The 26,240-nt window shown below is 40.9% G+C and overlaps 1 protein-coding gene across 2 annotated transcripts in view; it reads left to right on the top strand.

Annotated features, from left to right (window-relative positions):
* The window catches only part of large1 (LARGE xylosyl- and glucuronyltransferase 1), a 55,321-nt gene that overhangs the window by 6,858 nt on the left and 22,223 nt on the right, over positions 1-26,240 (top strand). For both annotated transcript variants that reach the window (XM_063494567.1, XM_063494568.1), the window contains exons 2-8: positions 1,986-2,172; positions 7,007-7,305; positions 12,549-12,631; positions 18,515-18,638; positions 18,785-18,956; positions 25,195-25,299; positions 25,618-25,730. In XM_063494567.1, the coding sequence (XP_063350637.1) occupies positions 2,067-2,172; positions 7,007-7,305; positions 12,549-12,631; positions 18,515-18,638; positions 18,785-18,956; positions 25,195-25,299; positions 25,618-25,730 (1,002 nt within the window). In that variant the 5' untranslated portion in view covers positions 1,986-2,066. The remainder of the gene's footprint in view (positions 1-1,985; positions 2,173-7,006; positions 7,306-12,548; positions 12,632-18,514; positions 18,639-18,784; positions 18,957-25,194; positions 25,300-25,617; positions 25,731-26,240) is intronic.

Genomic DNA, 26,240 nt, shown 5'->3' with positions numbered 1-26,240 from the left:
CCCCAGCCTATTTCAACTCCACTTTACTCTGCACTCTTTACATTGCCCAGGCTATATGTTAAAAAAAAAAGGGACAAAAAACCCCCAGAGATTTGGTAATACTTTTCATTTCAAACTCTGCCTGCTTTACATCGTTTTACTGGGTGACACTATGATACTATATTGCTTCCCTAACTACAAATGTAGTTATAATGGAAAAAGGATTTCAACTAATATTATATAATTGTACTTCTAACCTCTGTGCTCTACATCAAACTAAAATATGTCAAATTACCATCCATCCATCTTCTTCCGCTTATCTGGGCCGGGTCTTGGGGCCAGCAGCCTAAGCAGAGAAACCCAGTCTCCCTCTTCCCAGCCACCTCCTCCAGCTTGTCCGGGGGAACACAAAGGCATTCCCATGCCTCCTGCGTGTCCTGGGTCTGCCCTGGGGCCTCCTCCCAGTTGGACATGCCCAGAACACCTCACCCAGGAGCCGCCCTGGAGGCACCCTTATCAGATGCCCGAACCCCCTCAACTGACTCCTTTCGATGTGGAGGAGCAGCGCCTCTACTCAGAGCCCCTCATGGATGGCTAAACTTCTGACCCTATCTCTAAGGGAGAGACCAGCCACCCTTCGGAGAAAGACCACTTCTGCCGCTTGTGTCCACAGTCTCGTTCCTTTGTTCACTACCCACAGCTTGTAACAATAGGTGAGGGTAGGGAAGAGGATCGACCGGTAAACTGAGAGCTTTGCTTTTACACCCAGCTCTCTCCTTTTCACCACGATGGACCGGTACAGCATATGACTTACTGCAGCCGCAGGACCACACCGTCTATCAATATCCTGCTCCCTTCTCCTGTCACTTGTGAAAAAGACTCCAAGATACATAAACTTCTCCACTTGGGGCAGGAACTTGTCCCTGACCCAGAGCAGGCACTCCGCCCTCTTCCGGCTGAGGACAATGGCCTCAGATTTGGAGGTGCTGATTCTCATTCCCATCGCTTCAAACTCTTCTCCGAACAGTTCCAGTGCGAGCTGGTGGCCATCACCTGATGAAGCCAAGTCCTGATGCCACGTGCACTTATGGACACTTATGTTTGAACATGATGTTCGTTATGGACAGACTGGTAAATTGCTTTAGGTCATAAAGCCACACAGTGTGTGACTGCCTGATGTGTTATGTGATATTTAATAACATGAAAATTGTCAGACTTCATTCTGAAGGTGTAATTTAAGTTTTAGATGAACAGTTTGACTGGATAATTTTGTCTGATGTTTTTTATTTTAACTTGTTTTATGTTTGTTTTTGTTGTTGTTGTTTTTTGTCAAAAAGTCTTTCAAAAAATATTCAGCTAAACAGCTAAATGTTTGGATCTGACATTTGCAATTGTATACAATAAATGGATGCGGTTTTCACTTTATTATGTAGTGCTATAAATTGAATTGAACCAAACTGAATTGAAAGTAGAAATGTTAGCCACTTGCACAACCTGTGCTTCCTAACAGGAGCAGTCATATACTGCAGGCTTGGTCAGAACCATTTGTTTGCTTGGGAACAGGTTGGGTATTCTAATCCAGATTTTAACCTGTTCCTCATCCTACACAATATAGCTTTGGTGCTGTAAGTAAACGTCACAGCATGTAAAGAGGAAATTGACAGGCCACCACCCGTTCTTCGCTCATTTAAAATTTAGTATGCAGATATTACATCTCCACCAAGTGGCATTTGTGTATCATACACACTTGGATGAAATTCTAACAGAGCAGATTGCATGGCTTTTAGGGTGTCCTATCTTCTCCAAGAGGCCATGCTATCTAGAAATCCCTTAGTTGTCAGGTATGTCACCTTCTTCTGAAGCTGAATGAGTAAACCTGCTTAAACATCATCAGCGTCAGGAATGAAAAATAATCATTATAATAGTCAATCTATGTAGACTGTGAAATGTGTGCTTCTTCTCTAACCTCTTTTTTTTTTTTTGTCCTGGTCTCTCCTCTCCCTCAGTGCTATGACTCAGCCTGGACAGCAGCTCCTACCCACATAGAGGTCACTTTACCTCTCTTTCTATCTGCTTTGGTCCAGAGGATGCTGGGAATGTGTCGCGGGCGCCGGAAGTTCCTGGTGGCCTCCCTCGCCCTGCTCTTCATCCCAGCACTTACGTGGCTTTACCTGTCAGTCGGGAGCTTTCAAGGTAAGGACAATAAGTATTGGCAAAGTTATTTGCAACTTTTATGGCTTTAAATTATTTAGGTTTCTGTGGGGTTTTTTGACCGTTTTGAAACAGTCTAACAATAATAGAAACACTAATAGAAATGAATACATAAACACATAAAACAAGAACAAGAAGAGCCTATAGAGTTCTTCTTGGAAAAGCAAACTGTGTTTGGTACATTATCACATTCAGATCATAATTCTGATTGCAAAAGCTACCAGACAGGACAGGATTAAAAAAAAAACAAAAAAAAAACTTCTAAAAACAAGTGATGCAAGACTGGGAAACTTTGTCTTGTCCTAACTGTTTTAAAATTCAAAAAGAGCATTGTTTCCAAAATGATAAAAGGTTATTTTTAACATTTTATTTTTGACTTTATTCTTTTCTAAATTTAACACATCGTTAAGTTTTTAAATATTACAGATAAATATTACCTATTTTGAAAAATGGGGTTGAGCTGATTAAATGTTAACAAAATGCTGGACTGGTTCTCATTTGGTCCTTTTCTAATCTGAGCACTTAAATTGCTTTTATACAACTTGCCTCATTCGCCCATTTATACAAGCAGTGTTTCTGTATTTTTTCTATCGAACAGTCACACACATTTAATGCATCAGAGGGCAACTCTAGGTTAGTGTCTTGCCCAAGGATATTTGGCATGAAGACTGGAGCAGCCAGGGATCAAACCACCAACCTGCTCTACCCCCTGAGCTACAGCCATCCATAGTAAAGATAAAAGTTTAGGTTGCTGGGATTAAAATAAGGAACAGTACTGTCATACTTTTCAGTGCATGTCATGCCTTAATATTAAAGCCCGAGGCTTGTCCCAGAAAGTGTGAAGATACAAATTTCCTGTAGACAAAGTGACCTTTCTCTCCCAACTTTCTTCCTGAGGTGGTATGTTAATGAATTACTGAGGCCTGTCTAAAGTTGATTACTTCCTCCAGACAATAATGTCCAAAAGTTCCTGGAGCCATTTTAATCACTTTGACTCACAGGATTGAAATGCTGCAGTAGTGCCACTATTAATTATGATTAAATTGGAAATTTTGACTTGGGGTCACAGTCACTGGAGAGCATATATGTGTATACACTCCCATAATGGAATAGTCACCAAGGTCTGCAAAGTAATTATTAGATTTGGCAGTAATTCCTGGTGGTGGGATGCAGTTCCTGGGAGTGTGATAAGCTGTGACAGGGCCTGGCTGCAGGTTAAGCCTGGATGTGTGAGACAGGACCGATGTGCTACTACTGGCTCAAATTCAGTTTTACATTTTGACTCTATCACTACCTCTCAGTTCAGTTCATTTTAATAGTTTTATTGGCTTGATCGTATTCATAATATTGCCAAAGCAATGCATTTATACATTTTGAAGCTATGATCCTTGGACTGATCCCATTTGAACTGGTTTGTGAACAAAGCATGAATCCAGCAGTGATGTGGCTCTTTAAAATGTCTTACATACATCAATGCTTATTTGTAAAGACACTTTTATGCAGGTTGGTACAATTCTTCACAGATGACTCTTAAGCTGATAAGCAAAATGTAATAAGACAAAACAAGTAGTGGTAAGCAATTTAAAAGGAAAATGTAACACACCATAGAAATAAAGTAAACTGTAAAGAAGCCCCCAAAAAGTTTTTAAAATAAATAGATTTCTAATCAATTTTTAAAGGTTTTTAAGCAAATCTGAGACCAGACGTTTTGGTCTAAGCTGAATGATATCCTAAGCTGACTAATATCCCCTCCTATTTTGCAATAGGAACGGATATTGATTCATCTAATTTGGATAGTGTTCTGTATATTTTAGTCAGTAATTTGGTGGTTTTGCGAAGGAATTGTACCACACTTGATGGTGTTTGTAATTCAACTTTATTAGGTTTAAATGTCTTTTTTACTATAGATTTAATTTGTTGTTATTCTAAAAATCTAATCTTGTTAATCGCATACTGTATATCTGTTTTGTGAGATGGAATAAAGTCTGTTCCTTCAAATATATGTTCCAAGTATTTAATTCCTTTACAATTCCATTCTGGGAAGTTAATCATATTAGAAGTCAAATGCCTTTTACTGTTACTATACAGATGTACAATGAGATAAAGAGGATCTCCTACTCAGTGCAGACATGTGGGGAAAGGGGGGGCAGTTTCTGCAGCACTAAATACATATGAACAGTATTCAAAAATATAAAATGTATAAATATACAAATTGGGGAAAAAATATTATATATTTACAATGTGGGTTATTGCATGTAAATTAAGTATTGCACAGTGGTGATGGTAGTTGTGTAGTGTGTGTATAGAGGGAAGTCCTTGGATTAAAGGTTGGAACTGTGTTGTCAGTGCATGTGTGAGTTCAGGGTGGTTATGGCTTTTGGGAAGAAACTATTCTTGAGTCTGTCGGTTTTTGTGCTGATGCACCTGTTGCACTTCCCCGAGGGAAGCAGGTTGAACAGGTCAAAACCAGGGTGGGAGCTGCTTGATAATGTTTATTGCTCTGCTGAGGCAGCGGGAGGAATAAATGTCCATCTGGGAGGGGAGAGCGGAGCTGATGATCTTCTGTGCTGCCTTGACTACTCTCTGAAGCCTCACTCTATCCGCCTTAGTGCAGCTGCCGTACCATACTGTGATGCAGTATGTCAGCAGGCTCTAAATGGATGAGCGGTAGAAGGTCAGCAGTAGGTTGGAGTCCTGTTTTGTACATCCTGAGGACCCTCAGCCGCTCCTGGGCCTTCTTGATGAGTGCTGTGATGTTGTCTGTACATGAGGTGTCAGCGGTGATGAGGACACCAAGAAACTGGAAGGTGTGGACCATCTCCATACACTCACCATTGATATATAGGGGGCTAAGTCAGTGCTGTGCACACAGCCCTGTGGGGAGCCGGTGCTCAGCGTGCGAGTAGAGGAGAGATGAGGGCCGAGTCTTACAGTCTGGGGCCGGTTAGTGAGAAAGTCCTTTATTCAGGCACATGTAAGAGCGGGGAGGCCAGGAGTGACCAGTTTGGTCTTCAGTGACTGTAATCACATACAAGGGCTTAAATAATCAGGCCCCATCTTATCTAAATTACTTTATGACATCTCCCCCCCATTAAAAAATTCGCTTCACTTCACTTCGGATTGCGGGCTTTGTTGTTTTTCCTAGAATATTTAAAAGTAGAATGGGAGGCAGAGCTGGATCAGGTGACCGTGAATCCTCCCTTAGTTATAGTTATAGTTACTATTTGTGAAGACTAGATATATGACCGACATTTTACTCTAACCTGAAAAACTTTGTTATTTTCACTGTAGAGGATGTGCAAAAGGGTGCAGCTATTGCACTATGTACTAGTGGTGCAACAGATCAAAAATCTCACGGTTCAGATCGGATCAAGATTTTAAGTCACGGATCGGATCAATTTTCGGATCAGCAAAAAAAGAAAAAAGACAAAAATTGAACATTTAATTATTTACTTATTGAAGTATTTTTTGCCTGCTAAAAACATTCAACTCTAGACTCCTTCCACGCAATTATTAAAAAAACATATATGGCACAATATAGGGCAGCATAGGGCTTTGTATCTACCACTCAATTCAATTCAATTTTATTTATAAAGCGCCAAATCACAACAACAGTCACCTCAAGGTGCTTTATATTGTAAGGTAGACCCTACAATAATACATACCGCTCATTATATTGCACTCCACTGTGATATATTGAGCTGTCACGGTCACGTAGCTTTCCGTTGCCCTGGAGGTCCACCCATTTGTAGTAGTTAGGGCAACAGAAGATGGCTGGGACAGTTCAACCATAACTTAAATCTTTTCCTGCTCATAAATGCTTGGAACGATCTTGCCACTAAAGTGGACGCGCAACGGGATATCATACCGTGGCTCAAGCACGTTCATCATAGTTTAAACCCCTTGCGCTGGCCATAACTATCGCTTGACAGACCCACCACGGCAATATACACATACTTTTTTTTCTTCTTTTTCGAATCTTCGGATCACGTGCGTGCCGAACCGTGGAGTGGGATCAGTTCGGATTACGGATCAACCAAGATCCGTTGCACCACTACTATGTACTGTACATTAGATGGAGGAGTTGTACAAGGAGATGGCCACAGCGAGAAATGATTTCCTGTGTTGTTTAGTGGTGCATTATGGGTAATCTCAGTCTCTCACTGAGCATGCTCCTGTGACTGGCCACCAGGTAATGGAGTAGGTGGGAGGTATTGTCCAGCGTTGTCCTTGTCTTGGCCTCTCCGACACCACCTTAAGGGAGCTCCATCCCCACAGCATTACTGGCCTTGAGGTTCAGTGTATTGAGTCTGTTGGCATCTGTGACCCTCAACCTGCTGCTCCAGCGAGCAACAGCATAGAGAATGGTACTGGCCACACAGACTAATAAAAAATCCTCAGAAATGAAAGAAAGTTTTCCGACAAAGTTCAGGTTGTGCTGAAGAATGAAGATGGTCGTACCACTCCTAAATCAAGCCTAAAACGGCACTACGCGGCTCAGCACTATATGTTTCTGTTGTACCATTCCAGATTAATAAGATATGTCCATGGTGGAGCCATGGGTATGAGCCATGGATAGGAATAAATAATAGCTGTAGCTCTAGCCTTATACACTTGACGCACCTCTTTTTGGACAAGCTACTTACCTGCCTCAGTTTAGATTTGTTTTTGTGCAGTGAGGTTTCATATCAGTGGTTTTTCTGTATAGAAAAACCCACACTGACCAGTCCATAGTGTTGAACTTCATATATACTGGCCACTGACGCTGATGTTCTTAATCATGTTAAATCAGTTTCTCCCTGTTATAATTCCACAGTGAAGCCCCTCCCTCTTTCTCCATTGGAAGCCCTGTCATCAACCCCGGTGGGCGGAGCCGGTGAACGGCAGGCCTTAGAGTTGCGGGTTCGGGTCGTGGAGGAAGAGAACCGGGCGCTGCGCCGAGAGCTTAGCCGTCCACCTAGGAGCCCATCTGCACAGCTTCCAAGCAATAATCATCGTGGCAACCAAAGCCGAACACATTCAGAGGAAGGCACAGGTGACAATGAGAGCCAGAAAGCTGTTACAGTGGGTAATAGCTCAGACTGTGTCCGACACCCAGTGGTGGATAAGTGTGAGGTGAGATATGTTTAATGTATATTTGTCCTAGCAGGTTTCACAAGCAGGTTTTCTAATACTACAGTGTTCCACCCACAACAGACCATTCAAAGTTTCTGCTCCGTAATGCAGTATGACCTTGAAAGATGTTTCCACATACCACAGCACTATTAGCGTAGTATGACTGCCTTCTACAGGATGCCTTTAGGCATATTTTAGCCTACTCCTCTAGTTAATTGCTGGCCTCCTCACCGAGATATGACTCTGCGAGGAGGCTTGATAATGTAAGCTTTAATATATCCATGTTGTGATCCACTCATTGACACAGTATCAGTGTCCTGCCATGAATCATAACGCACTGTGATCCACAGATTCAGGAGCCCTCAAATCAGTTTTCCTGAATCACATATTTCCCTCAATATCCTTTGTATGTGACAGAAGCCAATTGGCTGAGGGGTCTTTTGCCCACCTATTCTGGTTTTGCCCCACTCTTAACCGCATTCTGGTCTGCAGTGTTTCAGTGGTTTTCTGGATCATTTTTCTGTAACATTGCTCCAAGTCAAAATCTGGCAATATTTAGATACTCCTCAGAGTCACGTCAGCTGGCGCTCTATGTTCAGATGGCTGTGCACCTTGGGATAGAGGTGGCAAATAAACTCATCCTACTGACTTGGAAGTCAGCTACCCAACCAAGTTTTGAACACTGGCTCAACGAGATGTCTGTTCTACAACTGAAAAAGCTTCGACTAAATACAGTTGGCACTAGAGACAAATTTGGGAGGATGTGGTGGCCTTTATTGGCTGAGTGTAACATCAATCTGCGCTTATAAGAGCACTTTATGTCAACTCATTTTATGTCAGCTTTTTCTGTAAAGCGATTTTCTGTCAAGGGCTGCGATGCCAGACCGTGGAGTGGCAGTGAAAGTAGGGCCCAAACGCGAGACTCTTAGTGAAGGACAGTGGATTTATTTACAGGAGGTGAAAAACACACAACTATATACAAAATCCCAGCACTGTGGTCCCGTGGTGATTCTCCCTGAATCCCACACAGTGCAGATGTCTGTGAAAAGTGAAAAGTTGCGACTCCAAAAAACTCCAATTCCCACACCGTGACTTAGAAGCACACTCCGCTCCAGATTCCTGGTAACACAAAAAACATAAGGTTAGCAGGAGGTCTATTTCCTCGGAGGTTACGCAAAAGCTCACGGCAGTACTGACGAGTTCTGACTCAAGGATCCAGCGTCGGCCTCAGCTCAGCTGCAGTCTTAAATGCCGTTCCCTTGACGAGCGTAATCTGCTGCAGCTGGCAGAGGACGACGAGCGGCAGGTGCGGCTGTCTCTGGAGCAGAAACACTTCCGGGTTCGCAGTCTCCTCAGCGAACCCACACCTCCGGAAGCTCACGGGGAGACACATGGAGAAACGGAGAGCAAACCAAAACACCACACGGAAAACATAAACATAAACATACACTGAAAATACATGAGCCCTGGGTCCCTAGACCCAGGCCATGACATTTTCTAATTAATTTGCTTATCCAAGGGTTCCTACTGTGACTACTATTGTGAAGTATAACCTCTGTTTCTGTACCTTTTCTTCTTTTTGAACTTTCTCATGGTCTGGGAGACGACATATTTGTCTGTTTGTTGTTTGAACTGTTTTTAATTTATTTTTTTATTTATATCCTCTACTAAACTGCTAAATAAGATATTGCTAAAAAAGAGGCTTCAAATCATCAAAGCTCACCTCAATGACAAAAAGAGGACTTTCAGAATGGGCAATAGAGAGGAGGTGAGAATGGTTCAGGCACTACTGAAGGACAAGGTCATAGAGGATAAGGACGACGCTAGGAGAAAGCTGGAGTGGAAACTGTAAAAGTCCTGACACCCCTCCCCCAGGTATTACTTTCACTCTCAGCCAGGTTCAGAGACAAATGAGAAGACTCCCCCTAGACAAGTCTGTTGGACCAGACGGGGTGAGTCCTCGTGTCCTCAAGGCCTGTGCCCCCCAGTTTTGTGGAGTCTTTCATAAATGAGTCAGAGTCGGCAGAGGGTCCCAGTGCTGTGGAAGACATCATGCCTCGTTCCAGTACCACAGACGCCATGTCCCAGTGGCCCCCAGGGTTACAGACCTTTGGCTCTGACATCCCACATCACGAAGACCCTGGAAAGACTCGTCCTTGACCAGCCCTGACCTACTGTCAGGCCACATCAGGATCCCCTCAGTTCGCTTACCAACTCCTCCTTGGAGCTGAGGACATCATCATCTGTTCAGTCGTGTCTACACCCATCTGGACCACCCATCTGGACCACCCATCTGGACCAGCCAGACCTTCACAGTAAGCACTGTGAAGGTCATGTTTTTTGACTTTTCCAGTCCATTCAGAATTATCAGACCAACCCTCTTGGGTGATAAGCTGATAGTGATGCTCTTTTGTGTCCAGGATTGCAATTACCTGACTGAATGACCACAATATGTGTGTCTTCAACATTTGTGTATGGCAAGGTCATCAGCAACACAGGGGCACCACAAAGGACCGATTGTGGATGTCAGCAGGACCAGGAAAACTGCGAGTCTGTTTCTGAACATTGTGTAGGACTGTAAATACCTCGGTGTACAGATTGATAATAAGCTGGATTGGGTTAAAAAGACCACTACACTCTGCAGGAAGGGCCAGAGCCGTTTCTATTTTCTGGGGCGGCTAGTCTTTTACATTTCTCAGACAATGCTTAGGATTTTCTATGTGGCCTTCTGTGCTGTTGCATGCTGGGGCAGCAGGTTGAGGGTCACAGATGCCAACAAACTCAATAAACTGATCCGCAAGGCCAGTAATATGTGGATGGAGATGGACTCCCTTAAGGTGGTGTCGGAGAGGCGGATGCTGTCCAAGATAAGGACAATGCTGGACAATACCTCCCATCCACTCCATTACCTGGTGGCCAGTCACAGGAGCATGCTCAGTGAGAGAGGCCATTTCTCTGTACAACTCCTCCATCTAATGCACTGTACAGTTTAATAGTTACACCCTTAATATTTACTAGTGCTGTCAGCGTTAATCTCGTTAAAATGACGTTAACACAATAACTGCATTAACGCGGCAAATCTCCTTTAGCGAGTTAACATGGCTCACCCTGTGCGTGGGGCTGCACGGCGTCAACGCGTTAACAACGCTAACGCTAGCGTCATTTTAACGAGATTAACACTGACAGCACTAATATTTACATCCTCTACAGTGAAAATAACAAAGTTTTAAAGTTTAGAGTACAATTTAATCTCTGTAATATTCTGGATATTTATAATTGACCTATTTATATATAGATAAGATCTATTTGTTATATTTTGCAACTCTGTAATATGATGTATTATTTAATTTAGTTCAGTTACTGTCCTTATTGTCTGAGAGCAACCATAACCACATAATTTCCTTAGGGATTAATAAGGTATGCTGATTCTGATTGATTCTGATTCTAAATTTATACGAGACGACTTATCCAAGAGGTTGCAAAAGAGCCAGAACAACATTGAAAGAACTGCAGACCTCAGTTGCCTCAATTAAGGTCAATGTTCATGACTCCACCATAAAAAAGAGACTGGACAAAAATGGCCTGCATGGCAAAGTTCCAACATGAAACCCACTGCGGAGCAAAAGGAACATAAAGGCTCATCTAAGTTTTGCCAGAAAACATCTTGATGAACCTCAAGATTCTTGTGAAAATATAGACTGACGAGAAACAAAAGTTGCACTTTTTGGAAGGTGTGTGTCCCATTACATCTGGCGTAAAAGTGATACAGCATTTCAGAAAAGGAGTGTCACAGCAACAGTAAAATATGGTGGTGGTAGTGTGAAGGTCTGAGGCTGTCTTGCTGTTGCAGAGCCTGGAAGACTTGCTGTGGTAAATGGAACCATGAATTCTGCCATCTACCAAAATGTCATAAAGGAGAATCTCCAGCCATCTGTTCAACTATATGTTGTGAAGTCAACATATATTTGAGAATTATCAGAATATCTGCTCTAAATGTATGAAGATATTATCATATAAGTATTAGGGCTGGGCCATATCATACCGTTCACGGTAATACCGGTATAATGTTGAGCAACGATAAGAAAATGAAATATCGCGATAGAATATGGGTAAAATGCGCATGCGCAGTGCCTTTGTTTTCACACACACATGGCGGAAAAAGCATGGCGGCGACGGAGAATGAGGGGGGTGAAAGCGGATCATTGAATGAGACGGATGAACCAGAATTGGTTTGTAAAAATGCTGCAACTTCAGTGGTGTGGAACTGGTTTAGCTTTCGTCCGTCAGATACACAACAAAGCACTATTTTTGATAGAGCATGCTAGCGGGCCGTCGTTATTACCGTGTTTTTTGGAAAATACGGCACACTTAAAATCAATCCTTTGATTTTTCTGAAAATCGACAGTGCCCCTTATAATCCCGTGTGCCTTATGTATAAATTCTGGTTGTGTTTACTGACCTCGAAACGATTTTATGTGGTACACGGCGCTCGAAAATCTGGCAAATGTTTTAGTACGACTTTGGTAAGCTACAAACCCGCACCGCTTGATGGACTGTCGGAGCATTACGACTATCGTAGGCAGGAGCCTCGCGGAGTGATACGTACTGTGCTTTAACATAATATAACCTCTTTTTAAGTTTTGTGGATATTATACATGGTTATGCTGAGGATATGTCGATCAATTTCCACTGGAAATGCCTTTTGGTTAAACTGTCAGCAAGGAATTTGCATTTGCACTGTTAAATTTTTATATAATTTTAATGCACATAAAAAACAGCTGCTTGTTTAAGTGAAAATACATTGATGGGGGTTTTTTTGCACTAATAAAGTTGAGGAGTTGTAAAGTATTTTGTCTAGTGTCAATTATATCGTCAGTTATATTGTTATCCCAAATTTTCAAATGTATATCGTGATAAATATTTTTGGTCATATCGCCCTGCTCTAATAAGTATATAGTATAGGATCATAAAAGTATTATCAAAGCTATTTCCTCACTCTTCTCATTAAAACTTCATTAGATTTTACAAAGCTTCATCTTACAGTTGAGTTTTATACACATCTGAGAACTTTTGTTTGACAGTTACTATAATTGCCCTTTGAATTGAGGTGGAATGAGTTAATGAATGCTCCAACACACAATCAGTGTTGTCTTTTTGTTTTACTAAGCCAATTCACAGTTATACTTTGTTCCTTGTGCTCTGCACATGTCTCCTTCTTAATCGCTTTGTCATTTTCTCCTCAGACCATCCATGTGGCCATTGTATGTGCAGGTTACAACGCAAGTCGAGATGTGGTGACGCTGGTTAAATCTGTCCTCTTCCACAGGTACAGCAAATCTTTTCTCCTTCTCTTAAAATAAAAAACTTGGTGGAGTATAATTCTTTTTTTTTTCTTTTTGTGTACTCATATATACACACTGATTAGTTTATAATAATGTCTTCCAACAAATTGATGTATTGTGATAAAGTAAGAATGAATCAAATGAATTATGAAAAAAAACATAGGAGCAGGCATCTGCAACCAGTGTGTACAAAAAAATAAGTAAATAAAATAAAGTTAAAGATGGCCGACTTCAGAGGACTTCAGGAACAGTAGGAGCCAAGACACAACCACAGAAAATGATAAAGCAAAGCTTTGGTTGTATTAAAATTTCATGCACTGTATATCAACCAACAACAATAACCAAAATAGTGTACGCACACAGATACCAAAGTAAGACCCGGGCCTTTTAGGTATCAGTGTTATCCAGTTGAGGCCTGTCGGGTGATCTCAGCAATTTATTGGTGTGAAATCAGTCTAACGATTGATGTACGGTTTGCACAGTTTGTCCTACCACAACTCAGGCAATCAGACTGCAAAATTCAGTTCCATATGGGCTGTGGCACGACATCCATTGCAATAGAAGATCATTCCTGTTCTATGGATTTCCAGAAGGTCTAAAATTCAAAGTTCTCTGGGGACTAAGAGCGAGGTCAGAGTTACTTCAAATGCACATTATTCACAGTTAACTAACAAATATCTATAAACATTTCTGCTTGAGGAATGAAGCATGAACAAAATTTATTTTAAATTGAAGTTCTGTTTTTAATGTGTTGTACAAATGACAAGTTCAAAATGTTTTTACATTACATGGCAATCTAGTCATCACCAGTCATGAAACCAGAGTTAGTTTTGTTCTCCTAAAGTCATGCAAGTCCCTTTGCATTGGAAATGGCTGTGACTTCACCACTTGAGGGAATAGCCCCTGGTGATTTTCTGACACTTTACTCTGTTGTAAAGCATCAGTAAAAGCTAAGCTCAAGCCTTGGAATAAATATTGCACAATGGATATCAGTGGGTTTCCAAAGTGGGTGTACTGCAGTTTTTCCGGTTGAAGTCTGCTTCTGACTGAATGCCTAATAGTGTTCATTTTTTCACCTTCCACACTTTGCTGTGAATCTTTGTTGTTAATGGCCTTAGGGTCAATCTCAGAGTCTTCTCCACTTCGGAGAACATCTCCCTAGAAAGTGGACATGTCTGCTAAGTCACTTTCATTTTCGGGAGCATCAGCAGTCAAGTGTTTTTCACTCTACAGTGGTCTCTGGATTATCATGAGACAAGTTTTCTCTGACCACTGTATCATCAATGCCTAAGCAGTCTTCAGTTAAACTTGGCTGCACTATCTCACTATCAGCTGCATCAGAGCATGATTTAGGAACCTCATATATTGTGGTGAATTGGGTGGCTTCTTTGGGAAGCCTCTCATGAAGCCAGATGGTATCCTCCTCTGTCTCAGAAGGCTCAGTCTCATCATACTATTTAACTGATAACCGTGTTATTGGCTTGCGTTTGAATTTTGTCATAACAGGCTTCTCCCCAGTTGGTGTCATGAAGCCACACAGGAGTAAGAGATCTCGATGAACAGTTCGCAGAGAAGCATCTTTGTTCTCAGGTTTTATTGTGTAAATTGGGAGATCTCCATCTTGTTTTACCGCAGCATAAACATCTGACTCCCACTCAGCAAGTGTACTAGGGTGAACGCACACTCCACCTCTGTGTGGTGAGGAAGAAGAATGGGAACATGCGTCTCTGTGTTGATTACAGGAAGCTCAATTTGCAGACAGTGAAAGATGCTCACGCACTCCCGAATTTGGAGGAGACCTTCTCCACGCTGAGTGAGTCCCACTTGTTCTCTGTGCTTGACTGAAAATCTGGCTGGCCATCCCTCCCTGGTTCTGCTGGGGGTTTCTTCCTGTTAAAAGGGAGTTTTTCGTTCCTACTGTCGCCAAAGTGCTTGCTCATAGGGGGTCATATGATTGTTGGGTTTTTCTCTGTATGTATTATTGTAGGGTCTACCCTGGTTTGGTCTTTACATGGTCAGGTTTTTTAGTTTCATCTTTCTGCATCTGTTCTTTCTTAGAAGCTGTGGTTTTCATTTGTTCCATGAGGGCAATCAATTGGCTTTTCAGGTCAGCTTTTTTTTAAAATTTCAACCTACTGATGTCGCTTGATTCAGATTCAGCCTGTATTTCACTTGCTGAATATTCTGTCTATGGGAGACAACCTTCAGTTTTGTAGTACAGAGGTGCAGTTTTATTCAACTACTTTCTGTTTCTTGCCTATTTTCTGAAGTATGCAGCAGCCACAAAAGCTCAGCAAGTGATGGGGGTTCTTGATTCTTAAGTTCTAGCTGCAGAACAGCAAGCAAGTCATGGTCTCAACAGCCACTGTAAAACTGTTTCAGGAGTGTTTCTCGACCTGTTTGGCTATATACTTCCCCTATGTACAATGCGGATCAGTGCCACCTGCAAGCGATGGAGGTAAGCCGAGGGTTTTTCCCCAGGATCTTGCGACGTGTTCATGAACCTCACCAACAGTGCAGAGTCTAACAACTGCAGGTAGGTAGTTGGTGGCACTTTGGGTCAAAATGTCAAACTACATCTGAAGCTTTAATAAGAAGGCTCTTGAGATTTTTATGAGTCTTCTCCAAGTCATACTTGGTGCATCAAAAGTGGAGGTGAAGACAACTCACTAAAAAAGTGAAAACATGATGGATCCTCCTCCTCCTGAGCAGACAGTTACCCGAGCAGTCATCCAGTTGGATTGTTCTGATTGTGTAGGGAATCCTGGTGAATGAATCAAAATGTGGAACAGCATCTGGGACACTGATCAACAGATCCACTCTGACCTTGTGACAGTATTTCTTCCCTCTATTGTCACCTTGTAATTCATTATTGAATATGCTATTAATTCCCTGTGAAACTTAGCTTAAAGATGTGTGCCATTTCATTCTTTATATTTACTGTTCTGCCGCTTAATTTCTGCCGCTAGATGTTTTAGCAAATGAATTTTTTGCTACCAGTTAATCTCTTGCCTAAATGATGGAGAGCCTTGTAGAAGAGCCTGTCTGTGTGACTGATGCTGTCATGCCTGAGAGATGGCCTTTTTATGCTGCACTCTGTCACATAGTGGAGGTTCTTATCATTGTCTTCTGTTCAGCAGCCACTGTATATGTTCTGTCTCAATAATACAACCTCAGCAGAAAAATAATGTCATCAGTTTCAAAATGAACCTATTTTGTCTTTGCTATTTTCTGACACATAAGCTAAGATAAATTGACTGGTTGTTATATAAAGTGTGACAAGCACTCAAAGCGCTTTGTACAACATGCCTCATTCACCCACTCATAGAAGCACTTTTGTTTTTTACTACAGATAAGTGCTTTCTGTCACACTCTGATGAATGCATTAAAGGAATAATACTTTGGCATGCAGACTGGAGCAGCCATGGATCAAATCATCAACCTTCTGAAAAGTAGATGACCTCCTCTACTTCCTGAGCTACATCCACCCTGCATTACAATGGTGTATGCTAATATACAAAAAGTTGAGGTCAGCGTGCAAGTAATCTCCATGACCTAGCAGCTCAGGCTTCAGACTGCTCGAAGCACTCAGTTTCAGAGAGTTTTTCCTACTCTTGGCTCTGTCTGATGTCAGTGAGAGCGAATATATTTCTGTGTGGTCATCTCAGTCACACATCTGTGACTGTGAGCCACTCCTATGTTTTTTTTAAGGCTAAAGTGGCCTGTTCCAGACAGATAACCTCAAGGGCTGCACCAGGGAAAAAGTAAATACTGTTGCCACAGTAACATGGCGTTGTTACAGGTCTCCAAAAAAAGCTTTCTAAGCAAGAGATTGGGCTGAACAATTTTTGAAAAATGAATGTGGACAATGTATGCCCATTCAACAGTTACTTTTAACTATGGCTACCATCTCACCATACCTTCCCTACATATCTATTTTCTAATTAGTTACCATTTCCAAAAGTGTTACAAGTAATGAGGTGTGATCAAAAGATTCTGAGAACAGATCTATAAAATCAAAAGCCTCATCTGATGTAAACATGGCCACTGTGACACTGAAGGTCAAAGAAGTTATAGAAGGCCAAAGGTGATGGCTGGTTGAGTCAGTGAGTGAGCATTGTCTTGGTGCAGGTTTGAGCCTGCACAAGATGGGACTCTTTTATGCACCACAGTTCTGATGTTTCGGCTAAATTTTCTCCGTCATTTTTGAATATCTTAAAAGAGCACGATAAGGGTCTTCATCTTACTTTGGAAACTGTAGTCTCTTGCACTGAAAACTGCTCTACCACACTTGAGCTCTCATCTCCAGCGAGGGTCTCTCACAGAAAAGTTGGGGCGGTTTAAAAGAGAAGTGGATGTAAACTTAAACTTCTAAAAATCTACAGTAGACTGGCACACCACACAACAGAAGCACTCAGTCGGGTATATTAAAAAAACAGATATATTAGATATGTTAAAGCACAGTCGTATAGGACATTGTGAGGCTGACAGCCAATGGTCTGACTATTTGGGCACTGAGAGGGGAAAAGGTGCCCCAGTTGCACACACACGCCATCTGTTGTAGTTTAGGATAATCCTTGACTCTGAGCAGATATGAGCACAGTGGATCTTAGTCTTGTGGATTTGTCTTTCACCAAATCCACAAGGAAACGCCGTTGCATCATGAGGATGAAATTGTCATTGGTCACTACATCCTAATAGTTTTTATAATCAGATGTACGTGACACTTTCTTTTTAGCACAATCCTAATCGTCCCATCAAAACCTTGTTGCGGTTTATCCAAAGGATGTGAAGGTCTTTTCAATGTGCACTGCTGTGTTGACAGCTTTTCTGATTTTCTGGGTTCTGATACATTCTGACAGCTCCCAGCCTTCAGTGCTTATTGAGCCAGTGCAGCTGACACATTGATACACAAAGTCAATCAGCATAAGACACCCCCGGGTGCTCACATCCTCAGCTTAGTGTCACTTTCCTTTGACCTGATTCGGAAGTCCTGAACACCTATTTTATACCCCCATCCCTCACACCCCTTCCCTGAGCTGAAATGAGACGTAAGATTATCATCTCTCCATCAGTGTGCCATGTCTGTCTCTTGCAGCCTTAACACATGCATTTATTAATGCTGAAGCTGAAACAACTGGACTTGTTTTATTGTTCTGGAGTTCTCAAGCATATCACATAGTCTTATTGACCAGGAAAAGTACAGTTTATATTTATGTGCTAAACAAGAAAAGATTGGGTTCTAAGACTACAGCAAAGATGAGTGCATTTTGGAATGGATATGAAAACAGTTTCCATTCCTGTACCTGTACGTCTTGTGCCTTATTAAACTCAGTCTCTCACAAACATTGCTAAAATGGTTATTCTTCTAGCGGACAGCTCATGTAAATAAACACAATGAAAAAATGTGACCATGAGCCTATTGCCCACTTGTGGCATTAATAGATCAAAAGTTTCCTAAAAATGTTGGTGGATGTAGGACACAAGAAGGAAATAATGCTGTTTTCAGCTGTTAACTTATCTGCTTTCACAAGCTGGTGAGTATTCACATTTTTGTTGGCTGCTCATTTAATATGCCATCTGTGTGTTAGACATCATGATGTGTGATGAACATTTTTCAGAGAATATGAGAAACACATTTCTATATGTGGATCATGGGCACATTGATGACGTTTTGCAGAATTTATTTCAAGTTTATCCAGACATTGTGTAACTGTGTGCTCGTAAAAATGGACAGTTTATCCTTTCTATTCAGTTTCATTTCCAAACTCCCACTGTGCATGTACTGAATGTTTTGTGATATGATGCAGGAAGTAAAAGTAAAAGCCGTGAATTCATTGGAGCTTGGTATTTGTGTGTGTCTACAGGCGGAATCCCCTTCATTTCCATTTCATCACAGACTCCATTGCTCAGCAGATCCTGTCCTCCTTGTTTCATACATGGATGGTTCCTGCTGTCAGGGTGGACTTCTATGACGCAGATGAGCTGAAGGTGGGGAACAAAGACTCCATCACCCTGCTTTACTGAATGGGCTGCTTAATGATCTCATGGCTACTGCTTTATTTAATGTGACACATTATGAGCTATTTCTGTTTAACAGTAAATGATCCCAACCCTTATTTCCTCTTGTGTTTCAGTCCGAAGTCTCATGGATTCCTAACAAACATTACTCTGGGATTTATGGGCTAATGAAACTGGTACTGACAAAGACCCTGCCATCAGATCTACAGAGAGTCATCGTTCTAGACACAGACATCACCTTTGCCACTGACATTGCTGAACTCTGGGCCGTCTTCCACAAGTTCAAAGGTAATGCAACTCCTTTTCTCTCAGATGGCTGCCCCTCCCTGAGCCTGGTTCAGCCTGAGGTTTCGTCCTGTTAAAAGGGATCTTTTTCCTTCCCACTGTCACCAAGGGCTTGCTCAAATGGGGTCGTCTGATTGTTCGGCATTTCTCTGTATTATTGTAGAGTCTTTGAACTCTGAACTTAAAAATGCAAGGCTGAGATACTTTGGACATGCAGAGGAGTGAGAGTGGATATACTGAACAACAGATGGTTAATATGGACTGAAAGCAGGAGGAAAAGAGAAAGACCTCAGAGGAGGTTAATCTATGCAGAGGCTGGAGGATACAGGGACAAGGTGAGATAAAGACAGATGATCCAGCGTAGCAAGCTCAAAAGGAAGCAGCTGAAAGAAGGGGAAAAAGAAGAAAAATAAAGAAAATAAAGTGCCTCAAGGTGACTGCTTTTGGGATTTGGTAATATATAAATAAAACTTAGTTGAACTGAACCTACAAGATTCCTCTGTTCCCACTTTTATAAAATGTAAAAAGTTTAGTTTTGTTATAGAAACTGTTGTCCAGACATGTTGCTATTATTGTTTCTACTCAAAATGTCAAGCTTCCTCATATCAGTGAGAGTAACAGAAAAACCTCTCTGTGTGATGCAGTTCCATAGCATCGCAAACTAAAACCTCCAAAATGTTCTTATTCTTTAATCAACACTTCTCCAGTTCTATTGTATCTGACCTTCATAAAAGATGGATTATTTTTCTGTGATATACTGGATTAGTTTCACTGACGTGCACCTATAACTTGTTCTGTGAAGTATGTGCACTGGCCTGTTCTGTTGTTCTTATTCTAAATGTGGGAATCCTGCTTTGTTTGGATACCTAACCTGCTTCAGTATATTGAGGATACTACAGAGCTCTACATGCTGAGCATATTTGTCCAGTCTAATGTAATTGCTGGGAGAATGGTCCTTCTGGAGGCATGCAGCCGCGAGTCACTTTTATGGGGTCTTCAACAAGCGACCCTCCTCCCAGCTTCCATTCATAAGCGAAAGCCGGGATCACGGGGCAATATTTCACCATCATATAATCACAGTTTGATTGTATTATTGTAATACCATCATGGCAGGAGATGAAATTTATATTTAATTTACACATTAAGTCTCTGGCAAGCAAATTGACCGGACACAGATCTGACCACAGAGACCCGTGTTTGAATTTCTGCCCCTGCCCTTCTACACAAGACGGGGCTATGGTGAAATTTTCCCTCTGAACGGTTCCTGATGCAGATCCAGAATGAGTGAACCTCTCACTTAACACAGCCTGAGGAGAGAGAGAATCTGAGCGTAACACAGAATGAGTGGCCCCGGAATCTACAAGAAATTCCACTTCCTGACCACAAACTAACGAGGAGTGATTTATAAGGTGCACTATCTGAATGTACATATGTACCAGCCGGCAACGCAAAAACATTACAAGTAACGTGTTACTGTAATCTGATTACTTTTTTCAAGTAATGAGTAAAGTAAGGGATTACTGTTACAAAAAAGTAATTAGATGACTGTTACTTTCTCATAAGCATGCTGCGTTACTGCGTCACCAAACCGTGATTTTGTAAAGCGTGGGAGTACTGACATTACTTTGAGTTTGATTCCGTAAAAAGGGACAGAAACATTAGCGTCCTCTGTGAACTCTGCGTGGGAAGAAAACTTCTTTCTACAGCGAAAAATTAAACTTAAAATCTGAGCAAACACCGAAAAACACTGCCGCAGGAATGTGAAATTTACAGAGAAACCCCCAGATCCCCCCACTGACATGACTGCTGCAGCACCGGGCAAACCTCCACCCGCCCCACTCCTGCTAAACATGTGAAAATAGATTTAAGAGCGACAGGACTCAGTGCAGCTGAATCTTTGATTTTATTTAATCTTTGCGGGGTTTACTTGCATCTATTTGAAAGAGTGAGTGTAAACACAAAAAATGATTTTATTTTATATTTTTGGAATATGCAGAAAATAGGTTTAAATGTTAAACAAATTTCTTCAAGTCAAAGACATATAATTTTTGCTTAATGCAATGTGCATAAAATGTAAACATTAAAACTCATAAAACAAATTTTAAAAAGAGGCTTTTTTCATTTGATTAATTTTATATGATGGATTATGCAGAAACAATAGAATTGGGTTGAAAGGTCTATTGCTTTATTATGTATTCAGGTTGTGTATCATATTTTTAACAGGTAACTGAGTACTAACATAACTAATTACTTCTGAAAATAAGTAATTTGTAAAGTAATGGGATTACTTTCTTGGAGAAGTAATCAGTAATTAGTAACTAATTACTATTTTCAAGTAAGTTGACCAACACTGCTAATAAGTTCATCAAAAAATAATATGTTGAAAAATGTTACAGGAACTTAAGCTATTTGAGTTAGTGGGAGTGTTTTTAAAAAATAAGTTTACATTACTTAATTTATTTAAGTACTTTGAGTGTTTGGGTTTACAGCTAGATTACACCTCTTAGGGTGAGTAATTGGGCCAAAGAGCTGCGCCCTGTCTCTGTCACTACTACTCACACTCCTGCTTAGTTCAGGTGCTGTAGGAACATTCGGACAGTGCTGTTTTTGATTTATTTCATGATGCAGTCTAACACTGAATAACTGTTCCCTGTGTTTTTTTTTCACTTGGAACTCAACTAATTTCACACAAATATTGTGGCCATCCAGTTTGATTAACCTTTATAAACTATAGCTTTTGTATTTGAGCTCTAATTATCCTGCTCAGGCAGATCTGTGTTCTTTGTTTTGTAGCCTTCATAAAGGAGCGCCCTGCTCTCTGCTGCCTGCTCCAATAAGCTCTCATTAATCTTCCTTATAGCCTTCATTAAAGCTGCCACCACTGCACCCATGCTCTTCCCTCCAGGCTCCTACTGCCTCTTTCCTCAACGTTTATCTCTGCCCAGCTTCCTTCAGTAATCTCTCACCTTAAAGCCCACATACTCCCCTCCTCCTCTCTTCTCTTAATCTCCCAGTTATATTTAATTCCACCCATTTGCTGTCTTTATACTTTTTGTTCAGTGACTCAAAAGCTTTAAATGTATGAGTGAATTCAATTCTTGCTTCTTTTCATTGCAGCGTGGTTCCATTTATGAGGCAGCAATTAAGGTTTTTGACATTTTGTTGTGGATTTAACATAAAAGCTCGTTTTATGATATGATTAGGTTTCTGTTGGATCTGGATGTTAAGATATTTGACCCTAAAGTGTCTGCTACTGATGCATCCAGCTTCCAGCTTGGTGACCTTTCTTACAGAGAGACAATTGATAGGAGAGAACATGTAAACTCCACTGCTCAAAGTTGCAGCCAAGTTTGTGTCCCTTCCTATATGTCACATATTTAATAGATCTTTGGCATGCAGCTTATTTCCATTGCAGTGGAAAGAATCGAAAATAATTCCCATTCCTAAAAACAAGAATGACGTTTTTAATGGTGTCAATAGCAGACCTATTAGTCTGCTCCCCGTTCTAAGTAAAATTATGGAGAGGATTGTCTATGAACAAATTCAACATTACCTAACAGAAAATCAGTTACTCACTCAGTTTCAACATGCTTACAAACCCGGTTATTCCACCAGCTCAGCTCTCATTCACATGACAGATAACTGGTATAAATATCTAGATAATGGGAATTTGGTCGGGGTGGTATTTTTGGATTTTAGTGCTGCATTTGATTTGATAAATCATGATCTTTTGATAGATAAACTAAAATGTTATGGATTTTCACCAGCTGCTTTGCGCTGGATGGAAAGTTATTTGTCTGGAAGAAGGCAAAAGGTTTATTATAATGGTTATTTCTCGGAGGGCTGTGAAATGAACTGTGGTCTACCCCAAGGCAGCTGCCTCGGTCCACTTCTCTATTCAGTCTTCACGAATGATTTGCCGTACGTCCTGGATAAATCCCATCTTGTAATGTATGCTGATGATTCCACCATGTTTTATTCAGCCAGTAGCTACTCTGAATTGACAAGCGTATTACAACAAGATTTGCTGAACGTGTTTGACTGGATAAGCAAAAACAACATGATTTTAAACGTGTCTAAATCCAAATCCATGTTAATAGGAAGTAGAGTACGCTTAGTCAACAGCCCACAACTAAATCTTTCCATAGCTGGATCGGTATTAGAACAGGTCACCCAGATTAAATTACTTGGTGTTACCATAAACCACCACCTTTCATGGTCTCAGCACATCAACTCTGTTATTAAGAAAATGGGACAGGGCATAGCTATAGCTAGGAAATGCTCCTTTTATATTACTTCTTCAATTATGAAAGATGTCATTAATGCACTAGTATTATCTCATCTAGAGTACTGCTCAATCATTTGGTCAGCAGCTAATAAGACAGATCTGAACAGACTTCAGTTAGTCCAAAATAGGGCGGCCAGATTAGTGTTAAGGTGTTCATATTATACAAGTATTGATAAAATGCACGCTAAACTTTCTTGGCCTTCTGTACAAGCTAATTATACTATGGCTTACTTGTATTTTTAAAGAAAGCAATACTGGTAAACACACCACACTTTTTTTATGCTCAGTTGCAGTATCCAGGTGAAATACATAATCATGCTACACGATTCTCAATTAACCACAGTTTAGTAACTCCTCGAGTTAAAAGTAACTTTTTGAAAAACTCTGTTATATTTAGAGCATCTTTTCAGTGTTGCCTAATGCAATTAGAGAATTGGCTTCCATTCATACTTTTAAAAATCACCTAAAAGCCTATTTAGGCAGTTTTTAATTTATTTGTAAAATTTAAGAGGGTAATGTCACTTGTAATGGAAATTGTGTATTTTGTTTGAGTGTTTTTTTTTTTTTTTTAATTTTTTTTTTTTTTTTATAATTTTTAATATTCACATGTTTACATTTTCAGAATTGTAAAACCTTATTGTGGATGTAAGTGCCAAATTATGTGGACATTTTGCATCCAACTCATTGTGTAACATTTTATTTTTGTATTTGACGGTTTGGGCCCCAGGAAGATTAGCAACCACTGTTGTGGAAGCTAATGGGGTTCCTTATAAATAAACAAATAAACAAACACAGAAAAGAGCCGGCCAGATAGTGGATTCAAACCCAAGACCTTCTTGGTGTGAGGCAACAGTTTTTCACTCCACTATTAAGTCCATGTTATGTCATTCTTGCAGTTTTAATCTACTATTATTGCTTTTGAAACACTTTCTCAAATGATGCAATCAACCCACTCTAGAAACGAGCAGATTGTTTACATAAGAGAATTTATAAAAAACAATCTTGTTGTAGTTATTTTTAATCCACATACTTCCTTTCAAAGTCCTGCTGAACTTAGTTTCACGTCTGCTGTGGCAGAGCGTGCGGAGTGGAGAGACATTGGACCCAAATGCAGACACTTCGGACGGGCTTAAACCGAAATGCAACGTGAAAAGAGACAACGACTAAACTACAAAGCCTAAACTGGGAAGAAACTAAAACATAGGCTCATAGCAAAATAACAATATGAGATGGGGAAAGTGGAACCACCAGCGGAGATACACAGGCCATCCAGCAGCAAACCTTAAATACATAGAGGGGTAACGAGAGGATGGGAAACAGGTGGGAACACAGCTGGAGCTAATCTAACAAAATGAGACAGAAAACATGAGACATTCAGAAAGATGCAGACTTGAGGCTGAGACATGGAGACATGACTGACTAGGGAGACACAGGAAATGCAGAACATAGAGACAAGGGTGTCTCGACATGAAACAAGGAACACCGACTATACGCAGGCTAGATAAAAGGTGAGGAAGAACTAAGATCACTATGAACCTAAGAAATAAACATAACCAAAACCGTGAATAACAATAATCAAAGAATATTAAATCAAAAACACAAACACTGGGTCACCAGACCCAGGACCGTGGCATACAGTTATTCCTCCCTATATAATCATGATGTTCTGTCCTCATCCCTTATGAAATGCCTTTATTTTCTTCCTCAATAAAATACTACAAATCAGTAATTACTAATGACATTGCAGCCACTGTGCAGCAGGCTAGAGTTAAATGAATGAAGGTTGTGGAGATAAAAAGGTGCTTGTTTGAGACAAAAAACCCCCCAAAAAACAAGTGAGAACAGTCATGATGTGTGTGTGTGTGTGTGTGTGTGTGTGTGTGTGTGTGTGTGTGTGTGTGTGTGTGTGTGTGTGTGTGTGTGTGTGTGTGTGTGTGTGTGTGTTTTATACAGGTCAGCAAGTTCTAGGTCTGGTAGAGAACCAGAGTGACTGGTATCTGGGGAACCTGTGGAAGAACCATCGACCCTGGCCGGCACTGGGCAGAGGCTTTAACACTGGTGAGTACCTTATAACCTGCTTTTAGCATGTTAGCTGTGTCAAGTAAAGTCTAGATGACAGAATTTAAGAAAGCAAACAAAATGAGAAAACCTGAATGAGAAACACTTCTGGCACTGCGTCTAGCTGGTCTTAAGGAAGGCCAGCTAGACGCCAATCACTCTGTTTCTTAAGCTACCATCTTTGTTTGTACTTTTGTGTCTATGTGCGCGTGTGTGTGTGTGTGTGTGCGCGTGTGTGTGTGTGTGCGCGTGTGTGTGTGTGTGTGTGTGTGTGTGTGTGTGTGTGTGTGTTTGAGCATGTGTGTGTCCACTTTACAGGGGTTATTTTGCTCCTCCTGGATCGTTTGCGGAAGCTCAGATGGGAGCAGATGTGGAGACTGACTGCAGAAAGGGAACTAATGAGCATGCTGTCCACTTCCTTGGCAGACCAGGTAAGACACACACACACACACACACACACTGTCATAGCTCACATCACAATTGTGTCATTTAAATTGGGAAAACAGCTGTATTTGAAGTAGTAGTATTTTCGGACTTACATAATTAAACCTGTTGTGCTTTCATATACTGACAGCGCAGCATTATGGTGCTGCACCAATATAAAAATGTCCTTTAAATTTGACAACTGTGCATTCAGTGACAGTTAAAATCTGAATAGGAATATCTCACTCTGGTACTGGATGAAATCATCAGGAAAAGGTAGTCGGGACTGGTGGGTAAACCTGCCATTATAATAAAAGTCATTAAAAAAAGATTTTCAGGTGTGTATAATTAGTATGAGTATGTTGTGTCAGATGTTGCAGTCAATAAAGGTTATAGACAGTACAAAAAAATGACACGTTGGATATTGACGATTGAACTGTTCAAATGTTTCTTTAATTTGTTGACAACAAAATGATGTGACAGCAGTCACTGGAAAGCAAAATCAACTCTGGCCCTGT

This window comes from Pelmatolapia mariae, linkage group LG15 (assembly GCF_036321145.2).
Source record: "Pelmatolapia mariae isolate MD_Pm_ZW linkage group LG15, Pm_UMD_F_2, whole genome shotgun sequence".
NCBI lineage: Eukaryota > Metazoa > Chordata > Actinopteri > Cichliformes > Cichlidae > Pelmatolapia > Pelmatolapia mariae.
Note: the sequence above shows the minus strand (reverse complement) of the source record. Positions and strands in the feature narration are given on the sequence as shown.